The sequence below is a fragment of the Fomitopsis serialis genome (assembly GCF_022376445.1).
Source record: "Fomitopsis serialis strain Sig1Antser10 chromosome Unknown B0H18scaffold_125, whole genome shotgun sequence".
Taxonomy (NCBI): domain Eukaryota; kingdom Fungi; phylum Basidiomycota; class Agaricomycetes; order Polyporales; family Fomitopsidaceae; genus Fomitopsis; species Fomitopsis serialis.
Window position 1 is genome coordinate 41278 of NW_025955085.1, and position 24134 is coordinate 65411.

General features: G+C 57.7%; 8 protein-coding genes across 8 annotated transcripts; 5 read left to right on the forward strand and 3 right to left on the reverse strand.

Annotated features, from left to right (window-relative positions):
• Window positions 1-8: 8 nt before the first annotated feature.
• B0H18DRAFT_1087397 (uncharacterized protein) lies at window positions 9-1281 on the forward strand (the record flags this gene model as incomplete). The annotated part of the gene is made up of 4 exons (XM_048032163.1): window positions 9-171; window positions 192-332; window positions 395-605; window positions 699-1281. 4 exons carry the CDS (start codon window positions 9-11, stop codon window positions 1279-1281), a joined length of 1098 nt encoding a protein of 365 aa, XP_047887484.1.
• A 9-nt stretch (window positions 1282-1290) lies between these two features.
• Window positions 1291-2175, forward strand: B0H18DRAFT_77824 (uncharacterized protein). Its single transcript, XM_048039244.1, has one exon. It carries the CDS (start codon window positions 1568-1570, stop codon window positions 2084-2086), a length of 519 nt encoding a protein of 172 aa, XP_047887485.1. The 5' UTR covers window positions 1291-1567; the 3' UTR covers window positions 2087-2175.
• Window positions 2176-2909: 734 nt separating this feature from the next.
• Window positions 2910-5137, forward strand: B0H18DRAFT_1039357 (uncharacterized protein). The gene is made up of 3 exons (XM_048030492.1): window positions 2910-3161; window positions 3218-4851; window positions 5039-5137. The coding sequence occupies exon 2, from the start codon at window positions 3316-3318 to the stop codon at window positions 4849-4851; it is 1536 nt and encodes a 511-aa protein (XP_047887486.1). The 5' UTR covers window positions 2910-3161; window positions 3218-3315; the 3' UTR covers window positions 5039-5137.
• Window positions 5138-9634: 4497 nt separating this feature from the next.
• B0H18DRAFT_1039367 (uncharacterized protein) lies at window positions 9635-10998 on the reverse strand. The gene is made up of 2 exons (XM_048030493.1): window positions 10602-10998; window positions 9635-10534 (listed from the first exon to the last, which is right to left on the reverse strand). Exons 1-2 carry the CDS (start codon window positions 10801-10803, stop codon window positions 10044-10046), a joined length of 693 nt encoding a protein of 230 aa, XP_047887487.1. The 5' UTR covers window positions 10804-10998; the 3' UTR covers window positions 9635-10043.
• A 623-nt stretch (window positions 10999-11621) lies between these two features.
• B0H18DRAFT_1124500 (gamma DNA-directed DNA polymerase) lies at window positions 11622-15759 on the reverse strand (the record flags this gene model as incomplete). The annotated part of the gene is made up of 3 exons (XM_048034862.1): window positions 11622-14072; window positions 14123-15528; window positions 15576-15759. 3 exons carry the CDS (start codon window positions 15757-15759, stop codon window positions 11622-11624), a joined length of 4041 nt encoding a protein of 1346 aa, XP_047887488.1.
• A 406-nt stretch (window positions 15760-16165) lies between these two features.
• On the forward strand, window positions 16166-18625 carry B0H18DRAFT_1039374 (histidine phosphatase superfamily). The gene is made up of 10 exons (XM_048030494.1): window positions 16166-16255; window positions 16321-16735; window positions 16797-16842; window positions 16898-17223; window positions 17249-17299; window positions 17320-17749; window positions 17800-17840; window positions 17873-18011; window positions 18063-18136; window positions 18190-18625. The coding sequence occupies exons 2-10, from the start codon at window positions 16661-16663 to the stop codon at window positions 18493-18495; spliced, it is 1488 nt and encodes a 495-aa protein (XP_047887489.1). The 5' UTR covers window positions 16166-16255; window positions 16321-16660; the 3' UTR covers window positions 18496-18625.
• A 216-nt stretch (window positions 18626-18841) lies between these two features.
• B0H18DRAFT_1087400 (uncharacterized protein) lies at window positions 18842-19896 on the forward strand (the record flags this gene model as incomplete). The annotated part of the gene is made up of 5 exons (XM_048032164.1): window positions 18842-19066; window positions 19133-19263; window positions 19332-19389; window positions 19421-19629; window positions 19713-19896. 5 exons carry the CDS (start codon window positions 18842-18844, stop codon window positions 19894-19896), a joined length of 807 nt encoding a protein of 268 aa, XP_047887490.1.
• A 1724-nt stretch (window positions 19897-21620) lies between these two features.
• B0H18DRAFT_1215225 (uncharacterized protein) lies at window positions 21621-23899 on the reverse strand. Its single transcript, XM_048036624.1, has 3 exons — window positions 23806-23899; window positions 23520-23747; window positions 21621-23462 (listed from the first exon to the last, which is right to left on the reverse strand). The coding sequence occupies exon 3, from the start codon at window positions 23447-23449 to the stop codon at window positions 21899-21901; it is 1551 nt and encodes a 516-aa protein (XP_047887491.1). The 5' UTR covers window positions 23450-23462; window positions 23520-23747; window positions 23806-23899; the 3' UTR covers window positions 21621-21898.
• Between the last annotated feature and the right edge of the window lie 235 nt (window positions 23900-24134).

A 24134-nucleotide genomic window follows, 5' to 3' on the forward strand; every position in this document is an offset into this window, starting at 1 on the left:
CGCACCAAATGACTATCATGCCTTCTTACTTTCGCAACTGGTTTGGTGGCTCGAGCAGCACTGCTGGGTCCTCTAAGTCTCACAGCCGCTCGCGCTCTGCGGGACCTGCTGCTCCCATCTATGCGCCTGCTGGCGCCTCCAGTGGTAGCGCAAACACCCAGCGCAGCTACAGTTCTCTGCCTCCCGCGCAGCGAATCCCTCGCCGCTTCGCTATGCTACCGGCCCTGATACACGAACAGCGCACGGTTATGCGAAGCGCAGTGCTACTTCACCTTACGCGGAACCGCGCGCGAACAGCCTGCGTCGGGCAAGCTACAAGACTCGCGAACCCGGTGAGTTTGATCATCACAATTCGAACTCTCCTATGCTCACTTGTCGGGGACATCGATCTTAGCTCAATATGCGACGTATACCTCTGCCGGCGGGCGCATTACGCCGCCTGGCTCACATTCGAATTCAAGTTCCTCGCTCTTCGGTATGGGGGCGCCACGGTCGTCTAGCTCTGACATGGGGCACCACAGTGGGCGCTCCTCTGTTGACGTCCGTCCGCCCTTGAGGCAGAACCAGAGTTGGCAATCTAGTGTCGGCACTGCGTCATCTTGTGAGTTATTTTTGGCTTCGCGTCTCATGCTATAACTGACCGGAGACTCAGACGGCTCGCTTCGCGGTGGCCCGTCTTCGACCCACTCGCAATCTAGCTGCTACTCGCGGCCTCGTACGCCTATGCTGCATATGCATCCACTCCTCGCGTACACGCGTCTTCACCACGCGCCGCTCACGTACGACGTCACATTCACGCCATCGGCACGGACGGTCCTGGACCGTGCAACCCACTCTGCCATTCCTTCGCATACCCTTGCCCAACCTGCCACGGAGCCGCCCATGCCTTCGGGCGCCCGTCTCGTCCTCCGCTCGTCAAAGTTCCCATGGCCAGTTATCGTATCTGCGCCCCCGACCACGGCTTCGCCCGGTCCTCGTTTCACCGTGGGCCCTCCGAAGCTGAGCGGAACCATCACGAACCTTGATGTCCTCTATGCTGTGCATACCACACTCATGACGCCCGTGACGCCAGAGGAGTGGGCGGCTCTGGGGAACGGGAGCCGGGCACAGCAGAAGGTCGCGAAGGCGTACGAGCGTCGATGCACACGCATGGGTGGCGGTTGGGAGGCTGGTGTCCGTCGCGTTGACTGGCTCGGTGAGAAGACACGGCTGGTCGGCGTCGAGGTCGACAAGAGCGGCGGTGGCGGAGGCACCGGCAAGCTCATCTTCGAGAAGCCGTGAGGTGCTCCTCGCTGCGCGGCTTGCTTCCTCTTTCGTTTCTTGGGATTTTTGGTGATCTATTGGTCTCGCCGGTCCGCGATTGGCCCAAAACTTTTGCAGGTACTTGCGTATTTGCTTGTCGTCTGCTCTGCTTTCTCGTCTCGCTTTCGCTCTCGCCGCTCTCTCCTTATCGGTCTCGTTTCGGTTCAGGTGATATTTGACGACTCGCGCCCGACTCCGCTCGGGCGTCCACGACGCGATTTACGCTTATGATTATGACCATCTGTACCATACTCACGCACGAACGATGATACTACCATTCGCATTTTTAGGACGTTTGTACTATACATCTATCGCGCACTTGTGTTGTGTCTATAGTGCTGTACCGCTTACTACTGACCTAGTCGCATCCCCAGCTCAGGCAATGCATCATCATATGCCCATGCAGTACTGTCTTCTATGTACTTTGTCAGCAACTATGACGATACTTCATCCTCTTGACGCCTGGAAAGCAGGGGACCTCTCGCTTAGATACGTGAAGGCTCGGACATCGGGATTCGACGACCGCACCGGGCACATGCTGGTACACAACTCCACCGTGCATACGGGGTTACGGCGAGTCAATGCACTAGAAGAACGTAGGTGCCTTGCGTCCGCAAAACAAGCTCGTCCTGTGACCACGGTACGAAACACCACGCTGGTTGCCGCCCATTTCCGAGCTGACGCACGTATGCACATAGGAGGGTACATACACACTTGTGCTTCGTCGTCCATGCACTCGGGCACGGCAGATCCCAGCCTCGGAGTGCTTGCCGCTCGATCCTAGACCATTCCCTGCGAACCCCAGAACCGTCAGGTGCGATCACCCGCAGTGTAGGTTTACACTGGCCCACCTGACGTCGAGATCCGGCTCGCTTCGCCCTCGGAGATGACGGTGCTGGCAGCGAAGGGGAGGGGACTGCCTCTAAAGTTATTGGTAGCGGTGAAGTGAGCTCATTGAGAACATGCGTCACTTCGGCTATGGCCACCCATACAATCCTTTCCCGATTGCGCTCAACAAACGCTGGTCTGGACCGGAGCATATTGGTGGCCCAAAGGTGGGGAACACGAGGGCGCGTGCGGTGGACAGATACGAACACGGTCTGAGGGCCACCACCACTGGGTGTTCTTATACCCTGTTTCAGGTTACAATATCAAAACGGGAATATCGGAAGTTGTTCCTACTCGTGCGGAAATGCACTCGATATCATTCGCAGGGCCATGATACTCTATGCTATCTTTGCCGTCGTCGGTATTGACCCTGCTCAGTCTCAGGTCAAGAAGTTATATGACGTTGAAAGATGAAATGGCATTAAAAGATTATTTAGAGTTCGGCGATGTACTAGCATCCATCCTAACTTAATAGTAACCGTACGGTCATACTGTGGCCATGACATTCGACATTTTACAAGCTGCCATGTGCTAAAAGATTCAATGCATAAACGTACCCACTGCAATGGGGTTACCTTTAAGGAGCAGGTCCTCATTGTCTCGTACCTGCAGCACCGTAACACTACGGCTTCTGCAGTGGCCCGAAGTCGATCAAGGTCAGTCACCGCGCCCACGTGCACGCGTCCTTCTGCCGCCGGTGGACCGTGGACTGTCACTGAGTTACAGTGCACGACCGTCCTCTTCTGAGTCTCAACAAAGTCGTGTAAAGGGTTCACCTACGGGAGCCTGACACTCCTCCTCCTGTACTCACGTCTGACCTCGGCTAGCTATCCGCGACGCCCATCTTGAGGTGCATTGAGCAGGCTGCCTCGCCGCTCCGCAAATCCTGCGCTATCCTATCGAAACATCCCAGTATAGGAGCTTTACTAGCTAGGCTGTGAGACGGAGCTACGACGCAAATCAAGCCTAATGTACGTCGAGTGACTTGCATATATGCGTCTCGTTTGCTGATGACGGTGCACTGGAGTAAAAAACGGTGTTTTGAGGCCACCAGGTGAATCATAGCACTAGCGGGTCGGTATAGCCTCGCCAGTCCCGGTGTACGATCAAGAGTCGTCAAGCCACATGGCCCACGCGCTCCTCAGTTACCGGGGTACTAGCGGGATACCCTGCAGGCCTCGCTCTACCACCATCGTTGACCTCCCACCCGACGTCCTCCTCATCATCTTTCGCTACGTGTCGAAGGACGCCGAGCTCCCAGGAGACAGCAATGGCATCCATTCAAGACTGGCCGCGTTTCTAGATCCTTGGCCCTCGCACCATGACCGATACCTTGACCATCCTTTCCCAGAATCCCTGGCATCTATTCGCCCCCTCTGGCGGAGCATCATGTCAAATATATCCATATTCTGGACGCGACTTGTCATTTGGATTGGAAGGGACCCTACTCCGCTTTCTAGGATTCACCAGTACCTCTCGTGGTCGCAGGACCGTCCCCTCGACATCTACGTCTATCGAAGGTTTGACCAGTCCGTACAGGATCCTAACGAGAAGGCTCGGATCGACGCCATATTCGAGCTGCTTCTGCCACACGTGAAGCGATGGAGGACCTTACACATGCATCTTCTTTGCTCCAGTTCGCTCCCCCTCCCTCGCGTCGATCTCGTGGGACGCGCAGACAGGCTGGTCACGCTCGTACTTCGGTTCATATTCGACGACCTTATCGACAGCACCGGATCGACCTCGCATCTTGAAGACGAATTCGAGACTCCTGTTCTGAGGAATCTCTTTATGGGTGGAGTCCACTTCCGCGAATCGTACGTGAGACCGTTTCCGCGGTTGGCCATGCCGCCCAAGCTCAGCTCCGTTGCCATCACCGACTACAACTCGCACAACGTGGCTTTCCCGCTCGTCGACCTGCTTGCATGTCTTGTGGGCTGCACGCATCTGAGCAGTCTCGAGCTCGACAGCGTCTGCCTCGACTGCTCGTACACCGGGCCACACATCATCACTGCCGAGATGCGCCTTCCCCGCTGGTCAGCCAATGTCAAATTCATCGACATCAGCGGCGACGTGATCACGGAGTACAGCAGGCTTCTCGATTACCCCGTTGTTGACAGTGTGTCGTACAGGCGATGCACGACCGCCGTACCTCTGGGGGCCACTCTCACAGATGGGTATAACGTTGGCATGTTCGAGATCCATAGTCCAACGGTACTCTTCAGCCTTCTCGCGGCTGCGCCTGAAGATTTCTCATTCTGCGAAACACAATTTGAGGATTGCGACGGTCTGACCACGGACGTTTTGCGCAAGCTGGCGGAGCCTATGCACGATCCCGATGCAGAGGCGGAATGGGTGCTCCAAGGGACGTGGTTATGCCCGAACATGAAGTCGATCCATGTTCTCGCATGCACGCAGTTCCGAAGCGCGGACATGCGCGCGCTGCTCGAGGCACGTCGCAGAGTGCACGCGGCGACGGGATTCGCGGATGCAGACAGCCCAGGGTTTCTGGTGTCGTCGGTGGACCAGCTGTACGTGCGTGGATGCTGCGAGCTCGCCCCCGAAGATGAAGTATGGTTAGATGTGAACGTCCCTCGGGTGCACTGGGACGATTGGAAAGGAGGTTACGATCGGCCGGGGCTGAGAAGGCAGATATCTTGAGTGCTCGTGCGTCAGCCCGAGTCGCCTTCCCATACGAAGAGCCTCGAGCGGCTTATGATGTCACTTGCGGTAAATGCGCACCGATACTTGGTGGTGAACGTTTGAACATCGGCGAGTTGGTCTATGGTAAGCACGACTGGTATCTGTCGAAGTAGCCCTCGTAATTGATTGGACATATGATTGACAGGCGCTTTGTATCCACACTGTCGTATAAGCTACCATGTCCCCAACCGGTAGCTAAATGAAGCGAGTCCCCCATTCACTTTCTCCAGCACCGGACTTAGTACAGTACATGCGCATTGTGCTCATGCAAAGTCAGAGCACCTTAATTTGAGCTGGCTGCGGCCCGGGCTTCGGTGATCGTTTCCACGCTGCACAGGCCATATTATTGTTTTGCACTCACTGAGATCGAGAGCTGCCAGAGGACCACCTACTACAACGTCCCCTTTGTGTCTTGAGCAGACCGTTTTCCGACTCGTTTACTGCTGTATCGACGCATTCTGGCAGTACCGAAGCTTTACCAAGGTGCTTCGAAGTAAACCAACTTGACGCCTAATGTAAGTCAACTCAGTCCGTTGTGTGCGTCTGCCTCCTCTCACCAGTGACGACGCTCCGCCGTAAAAATTACAGACAACATATTGAAGATACTAGGTAGATCCTGGGTAATCCCGCGGATCGTCATGGCCTCACCAGTCACAGCTGTGTGCAGTGATAAAAGCCCATCAAGCAACATGGCCCGAGTCCTCCTCAGTGACCGAAGGCGCTGTTCGATGAATCGGCTTCTGAGGCCTGAAGAAGGGATCATACGAACGCACCACGGTATTGACGAGCGATCTCAACACCTAGGATGCGTCGTAGGTACGTTCCTCGTCACATAATCCTTAAGATTGATGACTCAAGCTGACAGGGATAACCACCGTGATGAGCGTAGTCACTGACGAGGTGCACATGTCGTGGAGCGTTCATGGTATTACAATAACATCAACCTGAATGTACCGAACAAATGACAATCATAGATCCCCAGCGTCGGCTTAAACGTCGTTCTCGTGATAATATTCGCAGCCGATGCAGCAGCATGCATCTGCAGACCGTTTTCGTTATGATCAGTTTCGCTGTTGCACAATGATTAGACTCGCCGTCTTTGGGGTCTACATCATGCATAAGTGAGTACATCATCTATTGATGAGCGGTTTGTATATAGAACTTACCAGCCACAGGGTGTGCGTTCACCGCTGAGGTGGCGAGGACAACGATGGCGAAGAGACTGGTGGCGAGGCGGAGCAGCTGCATCTTGTCTCTAGAGTGGTGAACGAGTTCTTGACTTGTGACCCTTTTCGTGAGCAGGCCTTCATTTATATTGCAACATTGACGCTGCTGACGCCCAAGGACCAATACTGTCGATTCTGACACAGGCACTGCTGGCGAGGCATCCTTGCCAGACCGTGTGCACCAACACTACACAATAACGCGCGACTTCATATAGTACGTACTGGTTTCCCAAGGTCACGATGAAATCTGATAGCACGCCACGATTTGACAATTTTCGCATAGCCTTTGTTTCCAGGATGGAGATCCTTTAGCGGCTTCAAGTGTGTCTTGTCTTCGCTAATTTGCAACCCAGTCGCCCGTTCGGTCGCTCCGTCGAGATTTGGAACGAACTGCCTCGGATTCGGTGGCCTCCTATGCAAGCACCATACAACGGTACGATCTATCTGATACGCATTTGTGATTTACTGACGCACTGCGATGTTATGTTACAGATGACCGGAAAGACAAGGCGACTGATGTCAGTGACATGCAGGAAATTCTACCTGCCGCCAGTTGATAAAGGGTCATCGACAGGTATCGTGGCTTCAGACTCACTCATTCACACAGACTGATATTCTTACCGTTGCCGCAGTTGGAGTACAGTGCTGAGTAAAGAGGGCTGCTCGAATTCTTCCTAGGGACAGGAGATTCACCGTTACAGTGAACCTTACCGTGACCAGCAACACGCTGCAAGAGACCGACTCGATCTAGAGTCTGATAAAGAAGAATTCAATCGCAAACGATGGGTGAGGAGACATACTCCCGGTAGTGCTGCTTGGCCGGGTGTGTGGTGGTCTTCGAAGGCTTCATGAAAGCAAATAGTTTTGCTAGGTTGTCATCCCTCTTAGCTCAGTTGGTAGAGCGCGTCACTAGTACTTTGTTCTCACGATCACGTGACTTATGTCGCGAGCAAGAGGGCGAGGACAGCAGGCGGCGGGGCGACACGCCAACGCACGGGACGGGGTGACGTCAGCGGACACGCGGATGATTCCCAAGAAACTCTTGGGAGTCTTTGCGGCGATGCGAGATGCGGGTGCGGGTGCATGCCGGCGGCAGGAATCGATGGTAGGGTTTTGAGTCGTCGTGGAGCTGGTCAACCGGTGTCCCTCACTGTAGATCCAAGGGAAGATTGGCGGCATCAACCCGCAGAGAGTTGTTGCCCACGGGAGGCGCGCGGCAGTGTGGTCGTGTAATGGCCCGGGATGGAAGGAAGGTTGGGAGTGACGTAGATGTGGACGCTGACGAGTGGCGGGAGGCGACGGTTTGATGCGGCGGCGAGAACACGACGTGGGCGCGCATCGGGCGTGTCAAAGAACGACGACGTCAGGTGCAACGCACTACACTCAGGCTCATCCGAATCTTTGTTACGCGTGTCGGAACTTGAGCAGTCTTCGGAAGCAGGCCCCCTTCAGCCGTTCCTGATCCGAGAGGCGACCGACACCCACTCGTTGAGTTGGCTCGGGCGTTGCGCATTGTCGTCCAGCCCCTTAGCAGGGAACATTTTCCGAGTCGTATACGGCGGACGCGGCCAGTTCTCCGAGTACGACCTACACGCAGTTCAAGGTTCAACAGGGTGCCCGCACGGACGGACAGGCGGGGCCGCCACTCACGTGTTCGTTGATAAGAGTTGTGGATGCCGCAGACGGTATGCGTCAGGTTCAGCCGGCGGACTGCTGGCATGATGACTTTTAGCAGCTCCCCCACCGACTCCAGACGTTTGCCGAACGGGGCGGCTGCAGCAAGGTCCGGTCGCCACTGCTAGAGTGCAAAGTGACACCGAGGGAGACCTTCTCAAGCGAGTCCTCCGTCACAGCAAAGTCGGGAGCGTCACCGCCCTCCTCGACGTTCATTGCCTGTGCGAATGCCTCCCACATGCGGTCGGTAGTAGTCCTCCTCCATGCTCTTGTTGTCATGACCCTCGCTCCCAAGAGCCCGGTCGACGTTGTTCGCTATGGGGTTGTACGTCTGGTTGCCGAGACCGCGGATGGCGTACTTGACACCCGATAGCGTGTGCTCGCCGTTGCTGAACTCGCGCGAGAGGTTTCGAAGGACGAGGTTCTGTGAGCGGACCAAGCTTCCACACCCTGCTCAAGCCACGCCTGCCCGCTGCGGATGAAACCAAGCCGTGGCAGGCCTGAGCGACGCCTTTTTAACAGCGTTTTGATGTGTCTACATGGCATGCTGGGATCTGCGTCTCGACCTCTCGTGTGCGAGCGGCACGAGTATTCCTGCGCGGGGCACACGCACGATGACCGTCGCGCAACCAACACCGCGCCCTCCGTACACGTCCCGCCGCGCAAGAACTCTCCGAGGGCCTCTGGAAGTGTGCGTCTGGGTGATTTGGTCAGGGAATGGACACCGTGACCCGAGGCTAGGGTTTGTAGTCAGCGGAATGTCATTCGGGCATACGGAATCCTTACAGCGAACGCGAGCGGCACCGCCACCCGTGAGATGGGCGATCACTGTCGCCGATTTGGGAGTCCTTTCGTGCACGACGTTCGTGCACGAGTGGGGCCTACATGGTGTAGTGGTGCGGCACTGTCTACTGGCCGTGCACGACGACGGCGATATCCAGGGTGGCGATGGTAGCGACGGGTGGGGAGGGTGTGCCGCGAAGAGAAGGTGGGCGGTACTGGCAAGGGGGCATGGCCGCAACACACTCCGGACGGTGGTGGTTGTGGATCAAGAAGGGCGTGGGTGAGCGGCGGGCGGCGGGTGGCATTTGTCGGCGCGGCGCGCGGGGGCAGAGGGGCAGACGGCAGAAGCCGACGTCGCGCGCGCGATTCCCAAGGACTCCTGCGGGATCTCGCCGCTATCGCGGGGGCGCGGTGATGGTGGATAGGGCGCAGACGGGGACCACGGTGCGCACTGGCAGGGACGGTCTATCCGGCACAAGGCGACGTCACGCGCGGCGCGCAAGAGTACTCCCAAGGACCGCTTGGGAGACTTTGCGGGCGGCGGTGCGGCGTCGGCGACCGAGGGGTGCGCGGACGGTGGACGAGAGCCTGGGGGACACGGTGCGGCTTGTTTGGGGCGTGTGTTGTCAGAGGTGCGCGGGAGATGATGTGCGTACTGGGCGTGAGGGGCGACGGCGGGAGGGACTCGGACGCGAGGTCGCGCGACGCGCGGCGCGTGGGCGGCGATCACAGCACGTGATGTGAAGGTGCGCGGTGGCGTGACCGTCTGCAGCGGGGCGGGGCGGGGAGGTGCAGCGGGATGGCGCGTGGCGTGTGGCGGGAGTGGCGGGCGACGCAGAGGGTGGCGGGTGGCGGGAGTGGCGGGCGACAAGGGCAGAGGTGGCGGCGGGTGGCGGGGTGGACGACGGCGGAGAGCGACGGGGAGGCGCGACGAGGGCAGGGTGGCGCTGGTCACGGGACGTTAGAATGCCCATTAGCCGACTGGAACAACCCGCACGGATTAAGGTCAGTCGTTCAAATCGGCTAGCGGGAATTCTTTTTTTGCGCTCTAGGCAAAGGTGTTTTCCAACGGCGACCTGGCGACACGGTTCTGAGGGTGCGCCGAAGAGGACCGCAACGCCGGTCAGACGTTCCTAGAGCGTAACTTGTAAACGTAGTATTTATAAACTTTATGTAAGGTACAGTTGCAAGCCATAGTTCGTAAGGAGCAGTGGCGGTATAGCTACTGTACAGTGAGAGATGTCCGAGAGGAGGGAATAGCTACAGGAGAGGGGATTGTATACAGTGACGATCGACCAGAGAAACGCATGTCCGAGATGATACAAATAATGGGACTGCACGAGCGTCCAGCGCATACGACCAAGCACATCCGGAAAGAAGTTATTTTTGCCGCGCGGGTCGAGATAGGTGGGGGGCGTTCGAGGCGGCGAAGGGAGGACGGAATAACGACGGGGGTCCTCGTGCATCTCACGACGCCGTGACGGCGAGCTGAAGATCGCAATAGACCGCACCGCCCGACGCGCTCGTCACTTCGACGGCGTTGAAGAGGACCCTGGTGCCCAGAAAGTCGACGCGGCGAGGGGTGCGCACGGACGCCGCGACGCGCTGCCGCGCATCGGTGGGGAAGCAGTTGTACTCGTTGGCCAAGACGGGCTGCGCCATCGCCCGCCCGATGCCTTCGAGGACATCCCCGACGGTGACGCCGCTCGCTTGGGAGGCGCGCACTTCAAATTGGAACACGCCGATGATGTTGACGAAGACGCTTCGCGCGGGCGGCGACGCGAAGCTGTCCGTGACGTTGCGGTGGGAGAACGGCGCCCGGAACTCAATCTGCGAGGCCGGCAGGGAGATGTTGAACCTGAGCGTATTTGGGTGGAACATCGGGTGGATGGTGTAGCCCGCGGACCCACGCTGCCCGCGTGCTCTCTCCGGGGTTGTGGGCGGAGTCATGAGGCCATCTATGGTAACGCGCCGAAGATCGTCAACATACAGTCGGAGCGGAAAATAAATGCGAAGTTTGCATACAAGTAGCTCGAGAACCCGGAGCAGCGCCGTAACCCGCGGGGTGCATGTACGGCGCACCGGCAGGTGCGCCGTATCCGGGGAGAAAATGGGTCGGCGTGACTGGTGACGGGGGCAAGTCCTTCGGACTCATGTAGGGCGCGTTGGGCACCGGTGTGGTGGGAACACGAGTGGTACTCGACGATGGGCTCGGAGGGTACTGCATGGTGACAAGTGTTGTAGCTGAGGTGTGACAGTAGACTGCTAGCCGAGGTCGTTGGGATGGAGGCGGCGGGCAGAAATGCGGAGGCGGACGGGGCGGGGGGCGGGGCGGGCAGATTGATACGGAACGCACCCGGCGCGGCGGGCGGATTTATACGAGTCATCGTGTTTGTATGGGGCGGGGACGCGCGACGTCGCCAAACAATGCTGGCCGCAGGCGGGGCGGTCGAGTCATGCGGTCGTCGCAGCCCCGACGCGCGTCGGTGATGGCGAACCCGCCTTATCGCCCGGCATCCCGTCTGCCGGGCGCCTTCCCACGGCGGCAGGCGCGACCTACCATATTGGGCCACGCGCCCATTGCCATATGGGGTATCATCGCGCCCTCCGCCCACGCCGCGCGCCGCATGGCACGTCGGCCCTGCACCTCGCCCACAGCGCGTGACGGCGCGACTTCCCATCTGGGCTCCCGCCTTGTCCTCAGGAAGCAGGGGCGGTGTGACCATCGATTGGTGTCGCCCGCCGTGCCGCCCGCGTACGCCGCAGGACAATGCTTCGTGCTCTCCTTCCCGGCTCCGAACCCGCACACATTTCTCGGTGCAGCTCCAAGTCGCAGGTGCCTCCGTCCGGACACAATGGCGGCGCCGTTTGAATGGCCGTCTCGGACCGGCCGTCGGTCTTCGCGCGTGAACATCACGACCGCAAACTACCCACGGCGCAGTGAGAATGACATGCGTGACATTACTTGGGGGCTAAACATACCGCAACAAATGGAATATACAATAACTATGCCATAACTGACGCAGATAGCATGAGAGCAGACGTTCACGAAAGCATGTCCAACGACTTGAGCAGCTGCTCGATAGTGATGTTCCAGTCTACGCCGTCCCCGTCGCCCAGCGCCCGAACCTTCTTCAGACGCTTGAGCCCATTAACATTCTTGCTAGTCTTACTTTTGGTCTTCTTTAGGTTGTTTCCAAACTTCGCCCTGTGATCCATCGCGAGCTGCTTAATCTCCTCGACGTCGGAGATGGTCTGCGCTCGCAGCCACGCAGCGCTCTCTGCCCGGTGGACAAGACAGTCAGGTTGACGATACCCGACGAGGTCGCCCCCGCAGCGGATACCGTCATTTTCGACCATCGGCGCTCCGTTGGGCCAAAGGGAGCCGCCACCAGTCTTTTCTAGGACCTCGGCGATGTCCAAGCTCTCGCCCGGCGGGATGGGGATGGGCTGCGACGGCGTCACGCAAGGCATATCGACCTCCTTGCGCAGCACCTTGTCGACGTCAACAGCGGAGAAGAACGCCACGCCCTGCGGGAGATCATCCATGCCCAGCTTGTAAGCGAACAAGCTGCGCGTCCAGAGGTTGGCAATTTGGAGCGCGAGCGCTGCTCTGTAACGGTCTTCTTCCTTGACCAAGTACCGCAGTTCGTCGTGCACGGAGATGAGGTAGCGCGCCTGGATGTTGTACTTCTTGATGAGATGCTCCATCGAGACAATGAGGAGGTGCAGGTAATCGACACCCGAGGATTGAACGACCCAGTTGATACGAGAAGGCATGTAGTCGTCACCAAACGTCGCTGGCAAGTACTCCTTCGATAGCGCGTACGTCACCCCACACCCGAGCGCAGGCGTCTGCGGCCGGTCCGACAGCGCGATCTCCTCAAGCTTGTTGAAGACGAAACTCTCCGTGCCGCCGTACCAGAACTTGCGTCCGAACAGATCACCGCGGTGGGTGTTCTTACCCTTCGTAGACGCGTACAGGTTCTGCGCGAGCTTCTGCGCCTGCTCGGGCAGCATGCCGGCGTTCGACTGCAGCAGCAGCAAGACTGCGTGACGCATCCCGGCGCCGTAGATACGCGAGTAGTTGAACACCTTCGCCTGGTCACGCGAGATGCCCAGAATGCTCGCAGTCTTGGAGTGCAGATCCGTGCCCGCCGCCTTGGTCCCCTCGAGCGTCATCCACCCAATTGCAGTCGCGCCGTGCAGACCGAACTGCGCGTCGCCCATCACGCTCGAGATCCACAGCTCCTCCGAGTCGACGTCGGCGCCAACGATAGCGTACCCCTCCGGGGCGCGCACCATCGCCTTCAGCTCGGACCCTACTCGGTTCTTCTTCGCATTGCTCGCGGTCAGCCACGTCTTCTCGATCGCGCGCCGCGTCACTGTGCCCATCGTGATGACCTGCGGGAGGATGATGCCCCACTTCTTGCCCTCCTCGGCGGGCTGCGGGAGGCCCGCTTTGACGCGCTCGTCCTGCCAGACGACCATCTGGTTGAGGACCCGGTCGCGGGCGCTGATCCAGTAGCTGCACTGCGCGTTCATGTCGAGGGCGTCCTTGGCCTCGTCGCCCGGGCTCGTCAGCGTCCCGTCCTGCGCGTACTTCATGAACGTCTTGCCGAGGGGGCTCCCTACGTTGGCCTCGTCGCCGTCCTTGTGCGGGAGCTTGTAAAACATGTAGCCCTCGTCGGCCATCGCCCGCAGCGGCGCATCCGCCTCCACTGGAAAAGCGACCGATTTCGCACGAGTCTCGAAGCCGGCGTCGGGAGGGACGCGGAAGGTCCACCCATGCTCCCGAGAGTGGAAGAGCGGCCAGCCCTGCCAGGAGAGACGCAGAAGGAGCGGCGCGAGCCGACTACGCACAGTGAGGTCGAGAGTCCCCGGCTGTGCGTCCTTCTTCGGCTTCGCGAGATCCCAAAACCACTTGGGCCACTTCACGGCACCAGAGCCTACGGAGCTCCCCTTCGAGGTCGTTTTCGGTGTAGTGGTTTTCGGCGTAGAAGTAACCTCCTCCGTCGAAGTAACGCCGTCTTCAATTATGCCTTGGCAGGTTGGATGAGCTTTCCTCGGAGGTCGTACGGGCGTCCAGTCCAGCTGCCTTAACGAAGGGTCCTTCTCGACTTCGATTTTGTCCATCTGCACGATCTTCTCTGCTACAGCCATGACGCGCTCCGTCATCCATTGATACTTGTACTTGCTCGAGAGGGCGAACGCCAGCTCGTCGTCATCGGTCACTAATCTTCCTTGCCGCAGGCCGTGCAACCCGCACACCGCCGAAAACACTTCGAATATGTTACGACCGGTGCCGCCGATCTTCAGGGGGCGACACACCTCGCCAGACACAAGCCAATGCCAGCGGTGCTCCGCCGAGTACTGCAGGGGTACCCCGTCGTACTTGGAGCGAAGCAGGAGTGGCATTACACGCCCCAGGAACACACTACTGAATGTGCCCGACTTGAGGAGGGAAGCGTACCAGGTTGGGACATCAGTTGAGGCCTAGCACAAACATTGAATGCATATTCCGTCAAATCATACACTTGGCTTACCTTGACACCTCGCGTCTTGCCCGCGACTTTAGGGGTCCAATCTAGCTGGCTGAGCCAAACGTCCGACTTCCAACTCTCGTCGTCCATCATGCCCTTTGCCTGGCATGCCAGGTCCTGTAGCCGTCTCTTCACCTTCTCTTCCAACTCCTTGTACGTACGTTCGGCCTCGGCGAGATAGGTGTCCCACTTTTCGTTGACCGTTAGGAAGCTTGATCCCATCGTCAACACGCCAGCGAAAGATACAGGGTTCGGGCACGCGTTGAGAAATGAAGGAAGGACTTTGCTGAAAACAGCGTGAGTGACTGCGACGTCGCCAGCACAGTAGTTCAGGTAGTCCTGGACGCCCTGGAGAATCTCCTCCCTCGTGCTCGTCATGAAGTCGTTGCGGATCGCTTTGTCCATGTCAATGTCGCAGTGCAACTTCGCAACGTCGGCGAGTGAGTTCGCGGACGTGAGGTCCTCCCAGCGCTGGCACGACATCTCATCCTCCTCGGCCTCCTCAAACTCCTCGGCCTGCAAAGAAGGCAGACCCTCCTCCAAGTCGTGTAGCAGCCGACCGAGCTCCTCGACCTTGGCGGGATCGGTTTCCGAGAGTCGGCGCTCCTCAGCCTGGCGCATGAGCTCCAGAACGGCTTCGATAGCTTCCTCCTTCTGCTGCTGTGCCTTTTCCTTCGTCTTCCGGTACTTCGCCCACGCGGGCCGCTGATGAGATGAAATACCCTTCACGGCAACGTGCAGAGCCATGGTATCGATGAACCGCGTCTGCGTGCCGTCGACACTGTACTCCTCCAGGACGCGACCACGGTCGTATGACACGTTATGCCCGACCACCACACGGGGCACCGTACGACCGCCCATAGGGATCAGCTGCTTGCTCTCCTCCGTCTCGCCCAAGAGCCACGGCGACACCCAGGAATACCACGCGTTCTTCGACGCTGCGCACGCCATGACGGCATACGGGCTGTACTCCGGCATCGTCTCCACGTCGAACACGAGCATCTCCTCCGCCTGACCGCTGAACTCAGGACACTCAACGTGCTCGTAGTAGCTCGAGCCATCCGGTTGGTAGAGATACCTCGTCCATCCCGCCTGCATGTTCCAATGGTCGGGTCGCGGCGGGAGCTCCGCGCCAGCGAGGTCTTTCGCGAGGGAGAGCCATGGATGCGCTGCGCTGGCGCCGATAGCGTGGAAGTGTTCGTCGAGATTGCGGCCCTGCAGGGGCGGGAGCGTGAAGCTGGTGTTCGGAAGGACGGATCCTTGTGCGGGGTCGAGCCCGTGCGTTTTGAGGTGTTCCCGGGCGATGTGCACGTACGAGGACTCGGGAGAGGGGAAGGATATGTTGCGGAAGATCTGCTGGTGCAGCTGGCGAGAGAGAAGCTGCACGCCGACCTGGTTGCGCTTGACCTCTGCGAAACCGTTAGCAAGACCTCATCAAGCAACGTTTGCGACGCACCCTCTTGTCTCGCGACCTCCTGAGTGGGCTGGGAACATAGCTCCTCCTGCTCGGTGCTCCTATGATCTGGGACTGCACGCTTGGGAGCGCTGGTTGGCAGAGGCTTCTGCTGCAGAACAGAGGTGGGCAGAGAAGTATGAAATAGTCGGGAACGTCTTGCAACTGGGAGCGACTTGGCCAGCATTCGACCAGGCCTCGCATTCGCTTCCCCAACCAGGCTCCTTTCTGCGACAGAGAACAGGCGTAGGAGGCGACTAGGAGGAATAGGAGGAATTGGGGGAGACTCGAAAAAAGGGCGAAATGAGGTGTCCAGTACTTGGTTACTTTTAATCTGTCGCCGACGATCTTGACAGAAATGCTCACTGTTACCAAAAATGGAAACCTCCACCTTCGCCGTTGCGCTCACATTGTCATTGTGACTCACAACGATACTTACGCATCTGTGTACAGCTGCTCTTCTTGGGACTACATCTGGACCGTCTTGAGTCGAGCTCAGTCAATTATATAGCGGTACTTTCTCGGTTCCTCGAAGGCATTGAGCTCAAATTCGGCGATAGGGCTGCAGCAGCAGGCACGCATTGACGGTCACAACCTAGTATGTAGGCCCCTTGTTTTCGCTCACCCACGGTCCCTCGCCCCTGGGATAAAACAATGTCCAGTTCTGCGCGTCACGCCATACGGTATGTATGTGCACGGCCACGATAACAAGTAAATTCATTTGCCAAGCCTGCGCGTGTACATCCAGCTGCAGATCCAAGACGGCGATTTGTTGCAGCAGTGCGCAACAACTTCAAGTAATCGCACGACTCGTAGCTGGAAGTCACCACAACAGGACATGGCCCACCCCCAAATATTCATCTCTCCTCTGCCAGGGCGTCGACGCTTCTTCAGCTTCGGCTTCAGAGTCCAATGAAGCATTTGCACTTATCGGTGCACAGCGACCATGTGCAACGAACCCGTCAGTGCTGTGTGCGATGTGCGCCCTTGTGCGCCCCGTGCAATCAATAACGGCAGCGGTCCCTGCCGCTGCATAAATATCACTGCTTGATGCTCGGCCGCCAGGGATTTTCCTCTGGCGGTCCAGTATGGTCTCCGTGCTCCTGCTCGCTGCCCTGCCCTTCGCTGCTGCGCTCCCGCACTCATACTCAGCCTCGATCTTCGTGGGGTCGACAATTTCCGCGGCGTTTCCGCCCCGGTGCGACTAGCACGTCCTACAAAGAGTACTTCCCCGATGCAGCAGAGGTTGGATTCGCCGGACCCACTCCCAGTACGTGTTCGACGAGTCTTTCACGCGTCGCATCCACTGAACGACGCGTCCACAGCTGGGGCTGAACCGGAGGCCATCCAGACGGCACCTGCGGCACCTGTGAAGTCGGATACGTACCCGCTCGTTGCGGATGGCGCGGCGTATAGCCCGTCGTTCAATCCGATGCGCTACTGGGGCAACCTCTCGCCGTGGTTCTCAGTCGGCGGCGCGTTTGGGTTGCCGGAAGCGTCCCCACAAGTTCCATCTGGCTGCGAACTCACTCAGGCGCACATCGTTCAGCGGCACGGCGCACGATACCCCACATCTGGCACGAACAAGTTCGCCGCGCTCTTGCAGAACGCAGTCGTGAACAGACCGGATTCACCGCCAAGGGTCCCCTCGGTTCCTCAACACCTGGACGTACAAGCTCGGCGCGGAGATCCTTACGCCCTTCGGTAGGAAGCAGCTGTATGACCTGGTGTCGCGTCAAGGGTGCAGTACGGACACCTGCTGAGTGGCTTCACGCAGCTTCCCGTGTTCCGCACGACCTCCGAGTGGCGGATGGTCCAGTCCGCACGCAACTGGGCTGCAGGCTTCTTCGGTCTCGAGGAGTACCCCACGTCGTACTATGAGGAGATCATCATCGAGGAGGACGGCTATAACAATACGCTCGTGCCGTGGAATGACTGTGCGAATGCGAATGGCGACCTATACGAGATGGGCAGTTGGTATGCGAACAATTGGACGGAGATATACTTGAAGGGCGCTGTGGAGCGGCTGCAGCAGTATGTCGATGGTGTGGAACTCACTACGACATATGTATCGGAGATGCAGGACCTGTGCGCGTACGAGACGGTGTCGATCGGTTACTCGAAGTTCTGCGACTTGTTCACTGAGGAGGAATGGAAGGGCTACCAGTACGCAAATGGTCAGTTTTGGCGGTGTCGTCAGTAGCTTGTCGCTTACATAGTTTCGCAGACTTGGACTTCTGGTACGCTGACGGGCCTGGAACCCTACCGGTGCTGCGCAGGGCATAGGATACGTGCAAGAGCTGCTTGCGCGTCTGACGCAGACACCTATGACCCTATTTGACACGACGACCAACGGGACGCTTGACGGGAACAACATCACGTTCCCTCTCAATCAACCGATCTACATGGACGCCACCCACGATACTAATATTGCTTCTAGTGAGTTCCCAATATTTTCTTTCATATAGAATGCTGGCTGAGATCATACAGTCGCCGTTGCTATGAATTTCACGAGCATGGTTGCAAGCGGTCCGCTGCCAGTAGATCACATACCGCTTGATTTGGTGCGAGCATCTCTTGCCGCCTCTCCTGACATCTACTCACCTACACCTCGTAGAGCTACAACACCCAACACATCGCGCCCTTCGCCGCTCATCTCGTAGGGCAAGTTATGACTTGCCCTGTAACTGACAGTCCCTCCGGGTCTGAGAAGTACATACGCTGGCTTCTGAACGACGGCGCGGTGCCCCTCACCGGTATCAAGTACTGCGAGGAGCCCAATAAGGACGGCCTGTGCCTGTTGGGCAACTTCATTAAGGGCATGCAGGAGCGCGTCGCGGAGGTTGACTTCCAGTACGACTGCTTTGGCGACGTGTCCGTGCCGTACCCAGATAACTTGACGAATGGAAGGTATATCCGATAGCATGGGGTGTGTTGCTCGGTTGAAAAAAAAGTAAGGGTAGAGTCGGTACCGTACAACATTACGATACTATTCGCATAACTTACCTGAAACCCGGAACGCGAGGGCAGTCATAACACACCAAGTTGGGTGGTTGAGCCTGAGCGCAACCTGAGCGTTAGACTCCTCGATCTCAGCCACAATATCGGTCGCGACTCGCGATGGCTGCTCGGAGTCACCGCTCCTCCTCCTCCTCCTCCTCCGTCCCTGAAATTCATCCCGATTTATCAGTGACTGGAAGACCACTACGCTTCTTGCATTCAAACCGACCGTACTTCAAGCTACAGCTCTGATCAAGGAGGTGATAGTCATGGCCAGCGTGGCAGAGGATCGACCCATAGGGCCGCTTCCAGATGTTCCAGGACAGAGATACGTCTCCGTGTATGCATTGCACGCCGGCTCGGTATTCCTGCCAGACCGGGAAGTCTTCGACGACTCGCTAGACACAGACACAGGTTCTAAAGTGCCCAGCTTCGCCTTCCTGATTCAGCACGGTCAACGGGGGAAGTTATTGTTTGATCTCGGGCTGAGGAAGGTGATGTTTGTGTTCTGTTCCTTCAGCCTTGTACGACCATCTGATGTACTAGTCATGGCCGAATAGCACGGCATGGGATATCCCCCGGCATGGAATGAGACCTTGCAGACGTTCACAGTCGATTGTCCTCACGACATTGTCGATATCTTGAACGGCGGGGACGTCGCTCCAAGTTCGATCAACACAATCGTGTACAGGTGCGGTTCCTCATAGATCACGCACGTCGCAGACAAGGATACCGCTCATCGCGGACTCACCACCATAGCCATCTCCACTTTGACCACGTTGGTGATCTCTCTCCCTTCCCGTCCGCCGAACTCGTGGTTGGTGCGCCCGCCGCCGAACTCATGGGAGGCCTTACCGCGCTACCCAGACAGCCTCTGGCAGGAGTTCCCTCCGCACCAGAAAGTCCGTTACATCCAGTTCGAAGACAACGTGCCACCATCGCGCGTCGTAGCTCCCCTCGGGTCCTTCGATCGCGGACTTGATTTCTACGGAGATGGCTCGCTGTATCTGCTTGACGCACCGGGCCACTTCCCGGCCATCTCGGCGCCCTTGCTCGCGTCGCGCCCAATGGCTTCGTCCTGCTGGCCGCGGACTGTTGCCACAATCGACTCTGCTACTGCCCTGGAGACCGTCTCATCAGCCGAGAGAACTATGATGAGCTCGATATCGCCCGGAAGACGGTCGACAGGCTGAAAGCTATGCATGCTGTGGACAATGTCGTGGTCATCCTCGCGCACGAGAAGGAGAGACTGGACGAGATGCCTCTATTTCCGACAGCTCTTGACGATTGGGCAGTCGAAGAAGCGCAGAGGAAGAGGGGCTAGTGCGTACGGCGCCACACGAGGCCACTGGATATCTCCGGTGTGACCAATTGTATACGATGTGTACCATGACCACGACTGACTACGAATACCATCCTTGAAACGGCCGATGCTTGTGACAAGGATGGCTCTTGACGGTGAACATCGACACAGGACTGGTGAATATATTGATCCTTCCCTTGATTTCATACAGTTGGTTAACCGACACGGTGCGAATGATGCTACATGTAAGTCTTTTCTTGCACCTTTTGGTTCCACCCAGATACCCGCTGATAGCGAGTCTTCTTGGACGGAAGGTAGCTCATATCCAGATGCTGAATGCTCGTGGCATGATGTGGTGTCCGCAAGGCCTAAGCAAGGTTTGCGCGTGGATCTGCTGGAGAGCAGATCATAAGAGCGCGCGGTACATCCATACGACCCACTTCTTCGTCGCTGTCTTGCACTATCTTCGCACTTTGTGGGCCTCACTAGTTCAAGCTGCTTCCGCTCAAATCAACCAGGCTGTACCTGTCGTGCATGCTGCCCTCAGCGGATCGTCTCACCAGGTTGCTACCGCCCTCACAGCCGCGAAGGAGGCCTCAGCAGTCCAGGCTGCTTCTGCTCAATCAACCAGGCGGTACCTGTCGTACATGCTGCCCTCAGCGGATCGGCCCCTCATGCCGCCGCCGCCCTCACAGCCGCGAACGTGGCAGCAGCAGCTGTCACTACGTTCGGTGCTCCTGTGGCCTCAGGCCTAAAACTGCATCGCTCACCTCTTATATCGTGGCGAAAGTCGCCCTCATGAAATCCGCGCTCAAGAACGCCCTCGACATCGACTCGGGGAGTCATGTCAAGGAGTTCGCGGAGGGCGTTCGCGCCAGGGAGCTGCGCAATAGCGCACGTATCACGTCGCTCGCTCTATACCAGACCTCGTCGGCGGAGGATTTCATCGCCAGCAGACGGGCGGCAACCTGGGCCATCGTTTCATCGTAGTCACGATCGAGATGAAGGGTGACGGCGCGTTCACTCAGACATTCGCCCGCGTCGAGTTCTGGGGCAAGGACACATTCCAGGAGAACCCTATCTCACAGGTCGTCATGCTCTCTGACGACGCCAGCGAGCTCCAACGCGACGCAAACGAGCTTGCACACCTGCGCTCGAGTGGCTACGCCGGAAGTCCTACCCTTGGCGAGTTCGCCTCCCTGCTGGAGGTCATCCATGACTGCACAACGAACTACAACGTCTTCACTCGAAACTGCTACTGGTACTCGGAGGCGATCATGTTTCCCTCGCACGGCGGTATTCCGAGCACTGGATGGCAGGGCAGGTCTGGCCAGAGCCCCTGACGAAGTGGATCAAGCGCGAGTGTGACGCCCCGCCTGCATGGCGGGCTCGTCTTTCAGCATCCTGCTGTTCAGTGGGGTGCAGCCGTGGGCACGGGTCTCTTTCGATGGAGTATGGCGAATTCCCCAGCCTTGTCCCTGAGAATGAACGCATGACTTTCCACGAAGTCGACATCGATCAGATTCTGGGTGCGTGGCAGGGTTGCCAGTGATTATTGATGTGGGGTCGGAATGGTGAGTCCTCCATGTCTTAAGACCATCGGTTGAGACGGAGTGTCTGATTGTACAGATCCGGATGCTGCAGTGGGCGTGGGCGCATTCATGATAGTTCTTGTATTCTTCGTTGGCTTCTCTTCAGACTCACTAAGCGTCGTTGTACATGTATAGGTAGAGGTAAATTTGTGACCATGTTGTACAGCGGTACTAAATCTGTCGAAACAAATCTCGACCATGGCTTCATGCTTCATGCATTCATGCCTTACGTCTCATGTCCACACAGTTTCGCTCATGGCAGTAAGGTAAATGGAAAGTGACGCGTCACTACGAGACATGGTTTATGCCGAGTTTGCACCGGAGAGGTCAAGTGGCATACACGACCAAGGCAGACTTGGTTGTGTGCCAGTGTACATACTGTCCTATCTCTACGTATCTACTCTTTATGAGGATCACGCAGAACATGGTATTTACACACCAACACCCAAAGGCAAGAGGTTTTCACTCAAAGGTCGCCATTCGTAACCCCCACGGAAATCATCCCACTGGAAGTATGGGACGTTTGCATGCAACCACTCCCGATCTTCGGGGACGAGCTCGCAGCACCCGCGCACGTAGAGGTGGTTCACCGACGTCACAACGAACCCCGGGTCATCTTCATCCACAAATCCCGTGCCTTCGTGTGCTCTGCGACGCGCCTCGACGAATGCGCGCACATCGGTGCTCCGAAACTGCGTGCACTCAATGATCATGAGCTCCTCCAAAGTCGGACAGATCCAGATACCGCCGGGCCCCTCGTCGTCTGCCTCCGCCTCGGGATCAGGCATAGTAGGATCCGTGAGCACCCGCAGCACATCTGTAGTCAGGCCACCGCAATTGGTGAACTCTACCTCGCCAAGTACTGTGCTACTTAGCGAGGCTGCGAGGGATTCGAAGAGCGCTGCTGGGCTGTGGATCTCCTCCATAATGACCCGGCGAGCGTGTAAGAGCTTTGCGTCCAGCGGAGTGGTCAGCCCACATCGCGTGTACGACACACAGTCGATGAAAGGATGGTTCAGAAGCCTGCCATACTCAGCGATCACATCACCGCCCATGTCGGTGAAGCTGACGCCCCAACGGGGCATTCTCGGAGCCTCAATGATGGGTGGCCCAACGTCGAAGCCGTTGAGGTTGAGGTTGTCGAGCTCGAGAGACGCCAATTCCTTGCAGCTCTCAAGGCATGCGAGCAGATCAACGAGTGCGAAGGCTTCGTTTTGCGAGTGGTAGCCGGTGATGGCGAGGGAATAGAGCTGAGGTGGCATGGCCAACTGCGGGAAAGGGTCCACATACGATTTGCGGAAGTGGACTCCACCCATGGAGATTTTCTTCAGAACAGGGGTCTCAAACTCATCTCCTAGATGCAAGGTCGTCCCGGTGCTGCCGACGAGGTCATCGACAATAAACTCCAGGATGAGTGCCTCCAGCTTGTGCGCCCGGCCAACGAGCTGGACGCGAGGAAGTGGGAGCGAGCTGGAGCACAGAGAACACACACGCAAGATCCTCCACCGCCCGACATGAGGTAAGAGCAGGTCGAATACACTTTCGAGTTGGGCCTTCTCGTTCTGATCCTTCAGTAATGGGTCGACTCTCCGCAGGACGTAGATATCAAGGGGATGTTTCTGTGACCACGAGAGGTACTGACGAATTCTGGAAAGCGGAGTAGGGTCCCTTCCAATCCGAATGACAAGTTGCGTCCAAAATATGGATATATTTGACATGACGTCTCGCCAAAGGGGACGGATAGAGGCAAGGCTCTCTGGGAAGGGGTGTTCAAGGTACCGATCACGGTTCGGATATGGTGAGGGGTCTGTGATGTTGAGGGCCAGTTGGTAGTCATCCCATTCTCCCGGGAGCCCTATATCCTTCGAGACATAACGAAAGATAATGAGGAGGACGTCGGGTGGAAGGTCAAGAATGGTAACGGGACGAGGCAAGTTGCAGGGAGCGCTGCTCAGGTCGCCGAGGCCCAGCACTCGGGCCATGTTTCTTGGTGGGCTTTCATTCGCCATCATGAGAGGAGGCGGATATCCGCAACAGAGTGAGTCGACTTACATTCGGCTTGAGTTGTTTCGAAGCACCTTGGGGTACTGCCGGGATGCGATCGCGTCGATACCGTAGCGGCAGATGAGCTGCGAAACGGTTCAGTCTGCTCGATGCAATTCGTGGGGACGTTGCGGGTAGGTGGTCCTTGGCAGCTCTACGGAGGCGAGTGCAGAACAATATGCGAGACAGCTGGGAGTGAGGAGACGTTCACCAAGGCCCGACGGTGGCTGTTCAAATCTACATAACTTATTAGCAGGCTGCGTTCGTCCCAGCATAAGCGCCCGCCTTAACGTACCTCCCCGCTGCAGCGTAGAAGATTAAGACTTGCGGTTAGGATTTCAGGCAGTGTATTGTGCACTCTTGAGGATTGCGCAAAAAGTTAGTGTCGGGAAGCCCAGATGCTCACGCAAATTCAATGGTATGGGCTGACCCACCGCGCCACCGCAGCCGGCGCTTCTCGTACTTACGCGCGCCGAATGCAATTGCAAACGTTCCTCCTCCTCCTCCTCTCTCGACTCTGCAGCCCCGCCGTCCGACCCTGCGGCTCGCCCATCGCTTGCCTTGCGATGTTACCATCATTACGAGGCCTAGGCGAGCGCGCTCCTTCACGCTCTGCTTGCTCGC

What these genes read in the sequence shown, in the direction of transcription:
- B0H18DRAFT_77824 (XM_048039244.1), top strand. Translation starts at nt 1,568, where the DNA reads ATGATACTACCATTCGCATTTTTAGGACGTTTGTACTATACATCTATC.
- B0H18DRAFT_1039357 (XM_048030492.1), top strand. Translation starts at nt 3,316, where the DNA reads ATGGCCCACGCGCTCCTCAGTTACCGGGGTACTAGCGGGATACCCTGC.
- B0H18DRAFT_1039367 (XM_048030493.1), bottom strand. Translation starts at nt 10,803, where the DNA reads ATGCAGTACCCTCCGAGCCCATCGTCGAGTACCACTCGTGTTCCCACC. An exon ending in TCCGGGTTCTCGAGCTACTT is followed by an intron (nt 10,535 to 10,601) that starts GTATGCAAACTT and finishes GCGTTACCATAG; the next exon opens with ATGGCCTCATGACTCCGCCC.
- B0H18DRAFT_1039374 (XM_048030494.1), top strand. Translation starts at nt 16,661, where the DNA reads ATGGTCTCCGTGCTCCTGCTCGCTGCCCTGCCCTTCGCTGCTGCGCTC. An exon ending in GGGCTACCAGTACGCAAATG is followed by an intron (nt 17,750 to 17,799) that starts GTCAGTTTTGGC and finishes ATAGTTTCGCAG; the next exon opens with ACTTGGACTTCTGGTACGCT. An exon ending in ACGGGCCTGGAACCCTACCG is followed by an intron (nt 17,841 to 17,872) that starts GTGCTGCGCAGG and finishes TACGTGCAAGAG; the next exon opens with CTGCTTGCGCGTCTGACGCA.
- B0H18DRAFT_1215225 (XM_048036624.1), bottom strand. Translation starts at nt 23,449, where the DNA reads ATGGCCCGAGTGCTGGGCCTCGGCGACCTGAGCAGCGCTCCCTGCAAC.